Source organism: Numida meleagris, chromosome 5 (assembly GCF_002078875.1).
Source record: "Numida meleagris isolate 19003 breed g44 Domestic line chromosome 5, NumMel1.0, whole genome shotgun sequence".
NCBI classification, from domain to species: Eukaryota; Metazoa; Chordata; class Aves; order Galliformes; family Numididae; genus Numida; species Numida meleagris.
Window position 1 is genome coordinate 6,531,891 of NC_034413.1, and position 14,297 is coordinate 6,546,187.

The window sequence follows — 14,297 nt, forward strand, 5'->3', positions numbered from 1 at the left end:
GGTGTAAGTGGCTGCCACTGCAGTGTGAACCAAATTCTAATATTTCCTGTTTAGCAAATAATGAACAATGGCAATTGTTGCTGGTTCACTTGCAAGACAGTGCAGTGAGTCGATGAGAGTAGATGTCTCAGGTGATGTAGCAGGAAGCTCTGCTGCAAACGTTGAACTAGAAGCTTAAAGTAGCTCAAGCCCTACTTAGATAACAGCTTTCCCATCCCCACAGATCAGGGATGTGGATCTGAGGCCACAGCTGCATGTCTGAATGACACAGTCAAGTCAGAAGTATCCAGTACAAATCAGATCACAAGCATCTCATTCTGAATTTCTCAGCTGAGTGCTTTTGGGGGGAATAATACAAGATAGCTATGCTGAAGGCTGCAGGGACAGTGCTGCTTTATTCAGATGAACAGCTAGCACAATTTCTCTGCTTCTTTCTACCTTTTATCCTTAGAAATAGTGTTCCTGACGAACCTTTTGATTTATTAATGCTTATCATCATCTAAATTGCTTTTTGTCTTCCAGTTATTGCCAGCTATTATTGAAGGTGGTGTTCATAGGAACTTCTAGAGAGAGAAAAATTATTAACCCTTTTTTTCCCCTTGCATCTTCTCTTGATTTTAATAAGACATGAAAGGCAAAAATTTGAGACATCTGTTCTTTCTTTCAGCCATTTCCACAGAGACATTAGATTGCATTTCAAGCACTCAGCTGAAACAAAACAACTCACCTTGCGATAACACTGCTTTATTAGATTACTGCATTGCACTTGTTTGGTATGATGTAGTTTTTTCTGAGTCTTCCTCCATTTTTGCATTAAAACAGTGTTGTTGTGCAGTTCTATGGTATTTTATTATACATGATATGCCAAATATGAAATAAGTTGGTTTAAAAAAGGCAACTAATCCCCCAAATCTTCTGATCAGATCTAGAGATGTGGCTATTGCAGGATTTGCCATCCACCTCAATAAGTTGTAGTGCAGAATCTATATACCAAGTAAAAGCACTGACAGAGTGAGAAAATAATACACAGTACTTTTGGTGATAGAAATAGAATATATTGTGACTCAAGGGATACAGCAAACTTCACTTTGTTAAAATAGGGTGAAATGATAATTTTAAAGCAGGGTGGTTACTGAAAACTAACCTTAGCATGCTGAGCAAGGTTTTTACCCCAACTATTCACTCTGTGGAGTCCTATGTTCTATTTGGATGGAGACGATGCAGCCAGTGTTGTGGTCTGCTGGCTAAAGTGCTCTGCATAGGGCTATCGTTCCTCTGTTCACACTCTGTTTGCAGCTTCAGACTCCAAGTAAGAACTTGCAATAAACTCTTGCTGCACATCTAGAAAGGCCACGTAAGTCTGAGAAGTTACAGGGCAAACCATTGGCTCCAGCCAACCCACACAACAAGTTCATCTGAGTGGCTGAGGGCTTGCAGGAATGAGTTGCTCTGTGTAGGTGCCAAGAGGAGAGAGTCCTCTTATATGCCTACAAACACTTTGGGCTAGGCTTAGTCCCAGAACAAACTTCCTGGAACTTCCAGTGCAAGTGAATGGATAAGATCCATTACACAATTCTCTCTGTATAAACCATTGCCAGTAACACTGCTTGAGGGTACTGTGGGAGCTGCCCTGTGGTATGGCACGTCAGCAAAAATGAATACTGTTGGAAAGGATGCACACTTCTTTTGCACATGATGATGAACAATTGAGTAAGTGGGAGAAAGTTTGTCTGACAGCTTTATGGAAGTAAATTTGCTTGTTTCTTGGTCCCTTTACTTCTGTCTTGTTGAAGGACTTCCAGACTTGCTAGTTAACTTGGGGAGAACCCTTATCTCAACTTTGAGCATTGTCTCTGGCCCTAAATTCTTACAAAGTGTCTGATTTCCTACTGGCGTGAATTAATAGAGCTCTACAGCATACATTAAAGCCATGGTGATTTTTATCAGCAAAATACCTGGCATAATTATCTTAGCATAGCAGTGGGGTCAAGTGGTGTAATGTAATCCAACACTATCTAAAGAACGCGTGTGACAGCTTTGTTTTGCAAGAAGGGAGTAGAAGGGCTTGTTGGAAGGAGAGCCCAAATGCTCTTTAATTCACAGAACTAGCATCTGACCCTAATTATGTAGTAAAAATAGAGGTAGTGCAGGCACCAGAAAATGGTCAAGTCTGCAGTGGGAACAAAAGCATCAGCTACCGCTGAGGTCTATGCAAAGTTCAGCTGAGAGGAAGAGAGAGAGAGAGAGAGGCAAAGTGGCTCCAGTTGCACATAAATACTTGATGGAAAGTGCATTGAGGAAGCAGGGCATTGGGTTATTTCTCATAAGCTGCAAAATTGCTTATAAGTGAAATGAATTGTTCTTCCTGGAGAAATTAATTATGAAAGTAACTTCACAGAGCACTGCAATAAGGACGTAAGCAAAACAACAGTGGTATTGAATTCAAAAGCTATGCATAATGAAAGGTTTATTAACACGTCTGTGATCAGTACCAAGAGACCTTGACTGTTGTACAGTAAGTTTCTAATTGATTTCATTTTGTTTGACATGATGCTAGTTGTTTATCAAAGAACAAGGTCTAAAACAGCATTATCAACTCCTGGAGTAACTTAGAATGGAATAATTCTTATTCAGTGACACTTCATTAGCTTTCAGTGGGTTCTTTCCCTATGATTTCTCTCATGGTAAACATTTGTGCTTGCTGAAATCTGATTCTGTCCTTGTTCAGCAAACAATTTATGGGCACAGAGACGCAAGATTATGTGACTAAGATTTAGTTTTTCACCCAAGCTGATAGATTACACCTTCTTCCTAGGATAGAAAGGTAACTTGTTTACTATTGTCATTTAACATCATTGCACAACCTGTCACGTAAAATACTGCGACCGTTTAGAGATGTCAGAATTGGGACTTCTGCACTCCACTCCTGATCCAGCCTAGAACACCATCAGCCTCCTTTGTGGCAAGGGCACACTGCTCACTCATGTTTAACTCAGTGTTCACTGCAATCCTCAGGTCCTCCTCTGGAGACCTGCTTTCCAGCTGGATGGCACCCAGCAGGTACTAGTGCATGAGGTTGCTCCTCCACAGGTGCAGGATGTTGCACTTTCCCTTGCTGAACTTCAGGAGGTTCTTTAGGAGCCCATTAAGCCCTCGTGGGTCCCTTCCAACTTGAGATATTTTCTGCTTCTATGACATTCAAAAAGAGTGTTTGTGACACTATAGAACACAACAAAAGTTTTATTGCCACAACATTCTCATGTAAACCCTAATCTCTGCTCTAATGGTCCATTTCAAATTCAGAGCTACACCAGGGAAGTACTTCAGAGGAGCACAAAAGAGACACTGCAATAACTGCTGGAGGTTATTACAGCCTTCCCAGTGTGATACTGGTGAAACTGGGTCCCATACCTCAGGAGAGAGGTCTGCAGACTGAGTCACTTTCTTGCTTTCCAAGAGCATGATATTTGTCCCTGCCAGGCTGGGAGCAAATGAGATCTCTCCTTTTGCGGGTAGGAACATAGTGAATCACTTCTGAGCTGTCTGCTCTCTCTAAATATGTGTCTTTTGCACTTGTTGGCAGGTGTTCACATCTCTGTGGGAGAACATCACCACCTGTCTGTCCTTGTAGATAAAGGGAGCACCTATTTCATCCAAATCACATGAAGTGAGCATCCATAAAGTAGGGTGTACTGCTATGAAGGGCAGGTTGCTATAATTTGCCTAGTTATATTTCATAGCTGTAAATTTAATTTGAAGCTTGTGTTAATTACAACACAAAGTGTTTTAAAATGCTGTGTTAAAGACTTAATCTTCTTCTGATTTATCCTCCAATCAGTTTGTGTCTTTTTTGTGCATGGATATGTTTGCCATCCCAGGAGGGAGGAGCTAGGAAAGATCATGCCACTGTCTCTAATCAAATAGTTAAGTTTTTCAAATGAATCCATATTATCTGGGGTTTTTATTTTTAATCATACTTGTATTCTGGTTTGAATGTGTGCTGATTAGTTAGTTGTCATCTTAGGGGAACACGAAATGCTTATATTTACCCAGATATATTATGCCAGCCATTATTCAGCACTGATTGGTTTGATGAAAAAATATACATTATTTCAGCAGATAATCTGCTTGGTCTTATTCACGGTGTCAATTATATATTCAAATAGCTATTCTCATTTCATTTTTCAATGGAGTTTATTAATAATTGCTTATCCATGCAGTGATTGTGTAGTTTATTCTTCCTCGTCCCTATTCTCTCCCTGTTCCCCTGAAATACGTCTGCTATAAAGTGGTAAACATACGGCTGCAGCCATGCCCTGAGGGTAACTTCAGCCCATAGCCACCGTGGTATCCACAGGGCAGCTCTCCTCAACAGCACCATGACAAGAATTCATTTAGGCTTCACAGGGATGGATAGATGGCACTGCATTAGAAGAGACTGTCACAGCATTCTCTCAGTCACAGCAGGTCCATGCTCCCTTCTTTCTCATAGAATGAGAGGTTATGGCCTCAAGTTGTACCAGAGGAGGTTCAGGTTGGATATTAAGAAACACTTCTTCTCAGAGTGGTAATAAATTGGCACAGGCTGCCAAGGAAGCTGGGAGAGTCACCAACCCTGGAGGCATTCAAGAACTGTGGAGATATGGCACTGAGGGATGTGGTTAGAAGGGATGGTTTGGGGTTGGACTGGATGATCTTTGTGGTCTTTTCCAACCTTTATAATTTTGTGATTTACTGTTGGAGATGCTAAGGTTTTATTTGCACGAGAGGTGAGATTGTCTTTGTGTTCATTAAAAGTTCCTGGTCAAAATCATTCATTCACAAGATCAGTGTTTCTGATGCCCTTCACTGAAAATCCTGTGGATTTAGAAGGCATTTCAAGTGGAAAAACCACTAGCATTTCCTTCAGTTTGTCATTCTGTGAGATATTCAACTTGCCAAGTCTGCCTGTCTCAATACTCATCAAAGTCCCATCCATGGGGAGAATGGGCTTAAAACATACTTCTAACTATGAAAAAAAGAAAGGTAAAAAGTTAAGCAAGCTAATTATTAGTAAGATTTTGCTCAGGTACAACAGTATGACTATACACATGGTGGGAGCTGCTTGTTTTTAGGAGCTCCAAGCATTAGTGAAAACAATGGAAGGTGCCCAACACCTCACTAAAATCTATCCCAAAGAAAGGAAGTTAAACCTTTTATGTGTTTTTCTTTCCTTTTCTTTTCTATAATGTTACCCTACTTGATATGGTTGTTGGCTATTGTGAAAGTGAGGATCCCACCCAGATTCTTATCCATTGTAGTTCTGAGTACTTTGTGTTTCTCTTTCTTTTTGATGTGGCCCCAGTTGCAGCACTCTCTTGTCTGGTTCTCTGGAGCTGTGGAGCCATGCCTGTGCCCCCTCTGGAATGGCTGAGCCCACATGGCCCATTCATGGCCCAGGGAGCTGCAGGCACAAAGAATAAAGCAGTTCTGCTTCATGGGGAACAAGAGTCAGGCTTTGAACAAATGTCAGTGTTACCTGCAATAAAGCTTATTGAAGGACATCATCTGTGAATAACAGGGAGTGGGAGCACAGATGTGAAGACTGAACCATCCCTTAAAACACAGGTTTTGCAAACCCTTCCGGATAGCTGGTTTGGGTTTCTGCATTTGGAGATTCAGCAGGGAGGAGGTACTGTCATTTAGCTCTAGTTATCTCTCTTATTCCTCTTGTAACTTAGAGTCCATCACCAGTTCCTGTGTGTATGTAAACCTGCATGGAGATTGGAAATTGTGAAATGCTGGAAAGACTGCAGGGAAGATCTTTTCATGATATTAGCTTTGGTGTGGATGATGGGAACTGGAGGCAGAGGCGTGATATTTTGCTTTCAGTCCTGTCGCCCACAGAGGTTATCAGGGTGGCAGAGCCCCATGGTTTATATAGACCCATTAGAAATTCCTGGAGATTTCACCTTCCCCCTTGCTTGTACCCTATTCCAATGCTTTCGCTAAGAAAACCCTTTTTTGTAATACCCAGCCCCTCGTCTCCCCTCTTACAATTCAGCACTAATTCTTCGATCCAGTGATTACTGAGAACAGTTTACTAACAATTTTGTGGTAGTCTTTAACTATTACTATATATTATTATTCTTTCAGTTTCACCTACAGTAAATAATCTCCCCAAATGCACCCTTATTTTTTCTTGCCGAATGTCCCTAACTAGCCTACACTTCAATTTGAAGTGTGCCATTAGAAGTTGATATGCTGTTCTCTCTGATGTCCCACCAAAGCTAAGCACAGTGTGAAGAAACCACCACGTCTTACGTACAAATTTATATTCTAGTATTTGTTTTTTGTTTGCAGCCATATATTGCCTTCATTTAGTCTAACTTCTAGAAATGATACACTTATTGTTGAAAATACAGAATAGTTCATGTGCAGAATAGTATAGAATTGTGTATAATGATAGCCAGCTTAAATCACTGGTCCACTTGAACAAGACCTGAATTTTAATCCCACTTTCTAAAGTGCTTCTAGCCTTTTCCTACTAATTGTCAGCTGTGGATCTCAAAACCATGCACAATCTGTGATAAAACTATTCCAGGTCTTGGAGGAACAGATACAGATGGGATAAAAGATAATGGTGAATCCATCTGAATTTTCCTCTCCACAAGGATGTGGATAATCATGATGTCATTCACTGACATGGATTTTCCAGCAAAAAGTGACCTAATCCTGGATTTTCCCCCTATCCCAGTACTAGTACTGTCAGGGAACTGGGCAAGTTTTTTGAACACATTCAGTCTCAGCTTCTCAATTTAAGAAAGAAGAACGAATATTATTGAAGTGCTATGACAAACTGGCTATTTATGTTCAAAGTACAATCTTGCCTCTCCTTCTCTGATTCAGGAAGCAATAACTACCTAATCTCTATGTAAACATTGTGAAATCCCATGTTGGATGCTTGTATTGCCTGCATAACTTTTTATGATTTTAATGGATTACTGCATCTGTTGTCAAATCTCAATATAGATACTACTACACAGAATAGTATGGGCATGATGGACTATCTTTTATTTAAAATAACTTGGAAACAATGAACTGAATTTATGATCCAAAGAAACGCTACTGGAGCTGTTAAGCCCTTTAGAGCACAGGGGCATTCATTAGCAAATTCAGCAAAAGTTAATTTTTCTGTTGTCTGCTAACTCAAAAAACAAGAAAAGTGAGCCTGTCTGGCAATTAATGATTCATTAACACCTTTGAAGGATGATGTCAGTGTGGCTTCCATCCTACCAGCTATTGGATCCCAAAGGGTCTGCAATGAAGACACCCTGCTTTAAATGCTTACTTTTCAAGGTACTGTAACTTGACACAGTTCAAAGTGAAGAAGAACAATGCTGAAGCAGCAATATTGAAATTATGGAAGGGAAATGTTTTGACCCTTAGTACTTTAATTTGAATAAATAAATAAAATAATGGAAGAATTGCCTTACTGTCTCTGTGGAAATCAAAGAGATTTTATGCTCTGTTCTGGCAGCACACAACAGACAGAACATTGTTGCAAGATGAAGATGTCCGGTGTCTTGGCACAGTGCAACTCTATACAACGGCTCTTTTGCAAATCCTACTATTGCACTGTATGAAAGATTGGTTTGGGAATAGAGGGGGTGATATCAGCAAAGGGATGGGGAGTTTGGAATGAAACCTGTGGCTGAAGGGAAGCCAGCAGGCAGCCCAAGACAGGACGCTACACATCAAAACACTGGCAAAACTGCTCTGTCTTAAAGTGGGGGCCATTTGAAACCAAGGTCAGCCCAGAATTCCAAAGACTTAAATTAGACCTCTGTGTTATTCAAAATGGAGGCATTTATTGATGTATAACTCTATTTGTAGCCTTCACGTTCAGCTTCTGGTTGCAGACACAGATTCTGGTTGAGTCATTTCCACTAAGCCAAAAAGCCCTCAAGTACCAAGGATTTTCTCCTGTGAAACTAACATAATCCAATAATTTGTTTCCTTTTTTGCACAATTTAAAAGATTAAGAGTTTGAAATCTCTCTCCTCAAGCGTTGGATCACTTTTTTTCCTCTTTTGCTTTCTCTATCTATGACTCCGTGCCATGTTTTGAAGAGCTGGACTATAGTATCGTTATTTTGATCCTGTTGATGCCATGGGAGAATTTTTTTCCTGTAGTTAGTGAACACCCCGTTCTGCTGCAGCACCTCACCCACAGCATGTCTGTAACTACTTGGACACTGCTTCCCACATCTATAGGGCCTTTGGTTTCCAGCGTAATTTCCCCTTCTCTGTGTGTGACTGCATGCAGGAGCATGGATTTATAACTTCGCTTTTGGAGCAGTTGAATGCGTTTTATGCTGACAAGTTCCAAAGAAGCTGACTAGCTTTTGAACTTTCTCACGTGGCCTCAGTAGCTGTACCTGAGCATATCGCACCAGTACAGCTCACGTGGGCTCCTGGCTCCTTTCCAGGACACCATTACATGTGCTGTTGACCAGTTCTAGGGCAGATAACACTACAGAATAACAACACAAAGTCTCATCATCTTTTAAAGGTTTACTGGGTCAAGAAGACTACAGGATGCAGTCGGGCAAGAAAGAGGTAGGAGGTCTGAGCAGCAATTTATAGTGAAGTCTTCCTTTCTTTCACAGATCTTTCTAACTAAGGTTGCCATGTCTGGGGCGATGTTCCGTTTTCTGGCTGCCATGGTGCAGTACAGGCACTTGCCAAGGAAGGAGATGGAAAAGCTGTGCTTTGCCAGTGCTTAAAGAATAAATCTGAAGACTGCTGCGGTTCAGCAGACCGCAACTGTGAGCAGCTCCAGTGTGACTGACAGGAGGTTTTTGAAAATGAGCTCCGCTTCAGATTTACTCTAGTATCATCCATTATGAATCACGCGTCTCACAGCATTTGGTTAGTTAACATCAAAGATAGCAATTTTATTTCAAGCTTCTGACTTTCTAGTTTCCGAAGTTCAAGAAATAAAATGAGGTAGAATCAAGCTCTGCAGTGACTGTGTGTATTCAGTGCCAGGCTCCGTAGGAGATGGGTAGGGTCACTGCTTTAGCACAGAGACAGAATCACAGAATCATCATAGAATCAATTGGTTTGTTGTGATAGGACAAGGGGAAATGGTTTTAAACTAAAAGAGGGGAGATTTAGACTAGATATAAGGAAGAATTTTTTACAATAAGTGTGATGAACCACTGGCACAAGTTGCCCAGAGAGGTGGTGGATGCCATGTACCTGAGGACACCCAAGGTCAGGCTGGACGGGGCTCTGAGCACTTGATGGATCTGTAGGTGTCCCTGTTCATTGCAGGGAGTTGGACCTAACGGTCCCTTCCAACTCAAATGATTCTATAATTCTATGTTTATCACCAGATCCTTTTCTTTTCCACTCTAGGATTGCTGGGAAGCAGAACTGCATTCTTCATGGACAAATGGAGCAGGATCTCCACGAAAGCCCTCTGCTCTGATGTTGTCCCAAAGTTTCGTCTGTGTTGGACGCTGGAACTGCCCTGCAGCTGCTTCTCTGGAATCTTTGGGAATGCTGTTCTCTACGCACGGTGTAAAAGCGTTCATTAAAGCCCCTTGCGCTGCATAGGAGCACTCCTGGCCTCTGCACCAGCCAGCACAAGGCAAATAGCATTACAAGAACGAAGGCTTCCTCTGCCCAGAGACTTGTGCGGATTTTTGACATCACCCAGAGCAGCACCCCGAGGGCCTCCTGGAGCCCTCCCCGCCTCCTTCGCACCCCTCAGGAGCCCGCCTCAGCCCCAGAGCACCGGGGGTCGCGGCGCGCCCGGAGCCGGGCGGGCAGCCAGAGCCCCTCAGGCGCCGCACGACCACCGCCCGTCAGGGAGGTGCCGCGCACAGCCCGGGGCGCGGAGCAGCCGCACCCCGCACATGCTCACTGGGGCGCCGCGGGAGTCTGGGCATGTGCAGAGCGGAGCGGGCCGGGCCGTTCGCCGCGCCCGCCGCGCCCCGGGGCTGCGAGAGCCGCCCGAACGCTGCCAGGTGTAGCCGCGAGAGGTGAGGCGGAGCGGGGCAGGATGAACAGCTCGGACGAGGAGAAGCAGCTGGAGCTGCTGGCCAGCCTGAAGGACCGAGGTAGGGGCGGGCGGCGCCTCCGGCTGGCTCTGAGCGCACCGGCTCTCCCTCCCTCTCTCCCTCGGCCGCCGCGGGCCCGGGTTCGGGCGGTGGGAGCGCGGCCGCGGGGCGGCGTGAGGCGGCGGCGTGAGAGGGCTCGGAGGGGCCGGGGCGCGGCCTGCGGCGTGGGGCCGGCGGCGGGCGGTGCGGCCTGGGCGGCCCCCGGCCCCTCTCGCTTCCAGGCCCATGTGGGAGAAAAAACAGCCTTGAAAACGGGAGCTGGCACGTTGCGACTCTGCCCCTTGTCTGTGCCCGTTCCGGCCGCCTCGCCTTTCGGCACCTGCTGGTTTTGTGTGCTGTCGGGGTGGGCATCGAGTGGCTGACGGCGCGGGGCTGGCTGAGGGCGAGGAGCGCGGCACGTGTCTGGGTGCTGCTGCCCCGCGTTCAGCTGCGTGCTGGGAGCCGCTGTGCAGCCGGCGCAGGCATCGAGCCCGTCAGGGGCAGCTGGGTGTCAGTCTGGCCTCCCCTGGTGTCAGTCCATCTTCTCCCGTTTAGAAGAGGAACTCGGCGGGAGTGCCGAGGCTTGGAGAAGTGAAAGTCCGGTTGTGATGAGCTTCCTGAGGAGGTTGAGCTTCATGAGGAGATCCTTGCTGTTTCAAGACTCCCTGTCCCTGCTCTGTTGTGCATAGCAGGAGGTGTTAAACCAGCCCACGAAACACCCTCTGCTCTACTCCTAATCAGCACGCGAACTTCCCGGTGATACAGCTCAGGGCCTGATATGCCATGAGTTTCTGTGGAGCCTTTGTAGTTCCTGTGTAACTGAATGACGGGCTGATTGGGTTCCCTGTATGAGTCACTGCCCGGTGCTTTTGTAGGGAAGTTCAGTGCTTCAGCCGTATGGATGCTCAGGTCCTAAGACATTGGAACATTTTGTGTTGGGTAAGAAGGGACAAGAAAAAGAGGTTGGACACTGAAAAGGTAGCCTGCTTCTTCACTGGTCAGTCTACTTCCAAACCAAACTGGTCTAGAAAAGTTTCTGTCTTGCCTGGTTAAACAGATGACAGTCACAGGACTTAGTTATCAGTCATCTGAGTTGTGGATGTTTGTCTGTGAGCATCTCTCCAGAGACTGTCATGCCTCCGATCTCTCAGCTTTGTATGCAGCAGACATAATTTGTTCAGGCTATAACTGGACTGGATCACCTCTGCTGTGCAGCAGGAGCTTCTCTGAAACTAATTTCAGGTGAATGTTTATGATCGCCCACCTCAACACTTCCTTTTTGCTTGGTCCTGTCCACTCAGCATTGTAAATTGATGATTTTTGGTTGCCCTAGCTCGATTCTGACTCACAAGGATTAAAGTTGTTGTAAAACGCATGATAGTCACGTAACTATGAGTTTTAATACTGTGGGACCAAAAAATAAGGCTAAAAAGCTGTTTGTTCCCAATTGATTGCTTCCTTCCAGTGCTGTTGGCTTCTGAAGAGTTGTCTGTGCCAAAATGATGGTTGCTAAAATGACAGTGATGAGTTGCTAACGAGATGAGTGTGGGTTATTCTTCAGAAATCCCAACATCTTGAAATTGCTTTGAGTTTTCTCATTGACTTCAGAAGAACTGGGGTTTCAATATTGACATCTGAAAGTCTTCTGTTCGGGTAGACTGAGTGTCCTTTAATGCCTAAAGAAAGTTTATGGGACGTCAGGAGTTAGTTAGTTCAAAGGAGAGACGCTGTAACTCGAGTGCTGACTGCCCTGGATCCTCTTGAGCTGATAGAAACTAACAGGCAGATCCTGTCCTGTAACGTGCTGTTCTTGATAGATGTTTCCCTAATGTAGGAGTGTTAGTAATTTGTTGTGGGACCGACAAATGTCTTTGTAATTGTATGGCTAGCTGGGAAGCTGATTTTTATGGGAGAAGAATTACCAGTGGAAAACTTCTTGAAAATCCTTACTATTTCACATTGCATTGTTTTAGATGCAAACCAGCGCGTTATGCTAGCACGCTGCAGTTAAATGGTGTTAACTGGCAGGACTGAAGCGTCCCAAGTAAAGAGCCCAAAGAGGGTTGGAAAGACGAAGAAAAAACCCTAGTAATTTTCCTCTTTGCTGCTTCTAGGTGTAGATAAGAATATTACACTGAAATTAAATGCAGATGTTGGAATGACCTGCTGTCTCCAAAGACTTGAGATTCTGGGTGTATGTACTGTTCAGGAGTCCTGTATTTATTGCATTTAAAGTGGTATATGGCTTCAGATTGCTGCAGCATTATGGTCTGTTGTCAGTTTTCTGGATAACACTCATTGATTTGAAGAAGTTTGAACACATTCTCTCACTAGCCTGCATTCAGTTTCTTTTTCAGGGTGTGTTTTTCTAGTGTTGGGAAACAGCCTGGACTTGATGCCAGATAGCAGTGCTGGCTGGGAAGGTGGAGAGGGCAGCAGCCGTGTACGTGGCTGATTGCAGTGATGTCTCAGTGCTGCTTTTACTTTCCTTACCAAGGTCAGCAGATTGCACCTGAGGCAGGTATTTGGTGGCTGCTGTGCAATTCTCAGTGGCAGCTGTGACACTGACTGGTGTCTGGACAAATTCCCTTGGCTGTTTGGCACAGCTCTGCGCAGTGACAGGGGCACTGAAACTGTGAGCGTGTAGGCTTATCTTTCACCCATGCTGAATTTTCCAGGTCCTGTGGATTAGACCTGGATACTTGACACTGCTTGTTCTTCAGCTTGCTCCGTTGCCAAGTTTAAGGTGAACATCGTGGAGAAACATGATCACTGTATCAATGATATTTAAGCCTTGGGAGTATTATTTGAGTTTTCATTCTGTGAATAGCTTTCTGAGATGGCTTGGTTAGATAAAGCAGGCATACTATAAATATTAGCCTTACCTAAATGCACTTTTTTTTTTTTTTTTTTTTACCTGAAAGTGGTGTTTTCAGCAGAGCACCAAACCAGCCTAACAGCTGCATGGAAGATTGCCATGTTTGTCTTTGGTTTTATTGATGCTGCTGAAACTTTGCTCTTAAAGAAACACCTTCAGCTGTGTCACATCTTTGTTCAGCTGAAAACAGCAGTCATCAGTCACAACATCTGGAGTTATACATTATGTAAGCACTTCACCTGCCACTATCACAGTCAAACTTTCGGTGACTTGGCTAAATTACTGTAGTTAACGACCACGGTTAACTGCAGATGTATTAAACATGATTTTCTTTATCTGTTTTAAAGGTCTTATCTGTTTGTGTTGGCTTTTTTTTTGGATGAAGTGTGGTGATTTTGAGTCTCTAATCCCAAAGGTTGATTGTTTTTTATTACTTTTTTTTTTTTTTTTTTAAGATCTTCTCACTCTCTTTAAAAAAAAAAACAGTGCCAGAAAGTTTGAATATATCTTCCTTAGAGCAGACCTGCCAGTCTGGCACAAATATCTCAGAGTAGTGGTACGTGTGTGCTATTGACAAGCTCTTAATTGTGATTTGGCAGATTTGTTCTTTGTGGCAGAAAGATAATTTTTATGGCCGGATGGATTTCTTTATTCAGCTGGGATACCTTGTTGGCTTCTGCATTCCCTTCTGTAGGCATCTGCTGTACAGACTTTTCCCCATGTACCTGCGTTTGTGAGTTTTTGTATGCAGAAGCCATCATTTCCCCAGCAGAAGCCATCATGTTTAAGTGTTTTCTTCATTTGTAGAGTGTAACAGTGTTTCCTGCTTCAGCTCTTTGGTGTAGGGCTATCTGGTTTATTAGAAACTTGCAAAGGCAAATCTTTTGATGTAAGCTTAATGATCAGGCTTTATCAGGCTATGATATGTGTAATTTCCCTTTCTGTTTTCCAGGGAGCTGTGGGACTCCCAGGATACAGTGCAGGATGCAGCAAAGTGTTTACTAATTGAATCTTACAGTTTGGTAGTATCAGCCACGTACAATGCCACGCCACGTCTTGCTGGAAGAGAGGTGGCCTGGGTTTAGTGGAAGGGATCTTTGACCGTATGATTGGGAAAACAGAAAAATCCAGTCCTTCTGGCCTGTATTTTTACTCCTGAGAGGGTTTCACAGGTCTTGTGTACACTTTGCTTATCAGGAGATTGTTTCTATTTGGGAGGTGGTTTGTGCTACAGATTTGGCCAGACTCTTCATTTTCCAGGTACACTGGGATAAGGAGTGTGGCAGAAGTCAGCCTCATGGAGTTTCTCTTGTGGTCTTGCTGTCAGGG

The 14,297-nt window shown here is 43.9% G+C and overlaps 1 protein-coding gene across 1 annotated transcript in view; it reads left to right on the top strand.

Moving 5' to 3' along the window:
- SHTN1 (shootin 1) overlaps positions 9,898-14,297 on the top strand; it is a 57,973-nt gene continuing 53,573 nt past the window's right edge. The window contains exon 1 of the mRNA XM_021398302.1: positions 9,898-10,111. Within this exon, the coding sequence (XP_021253977.1) occupies positions 10,054-10,111 (58 nt within the window). The 5' untranslated portion in view covers positions 9,898-10,053. The remainder of the gene's footprint in view (positions 10,112-14,297) is intronic.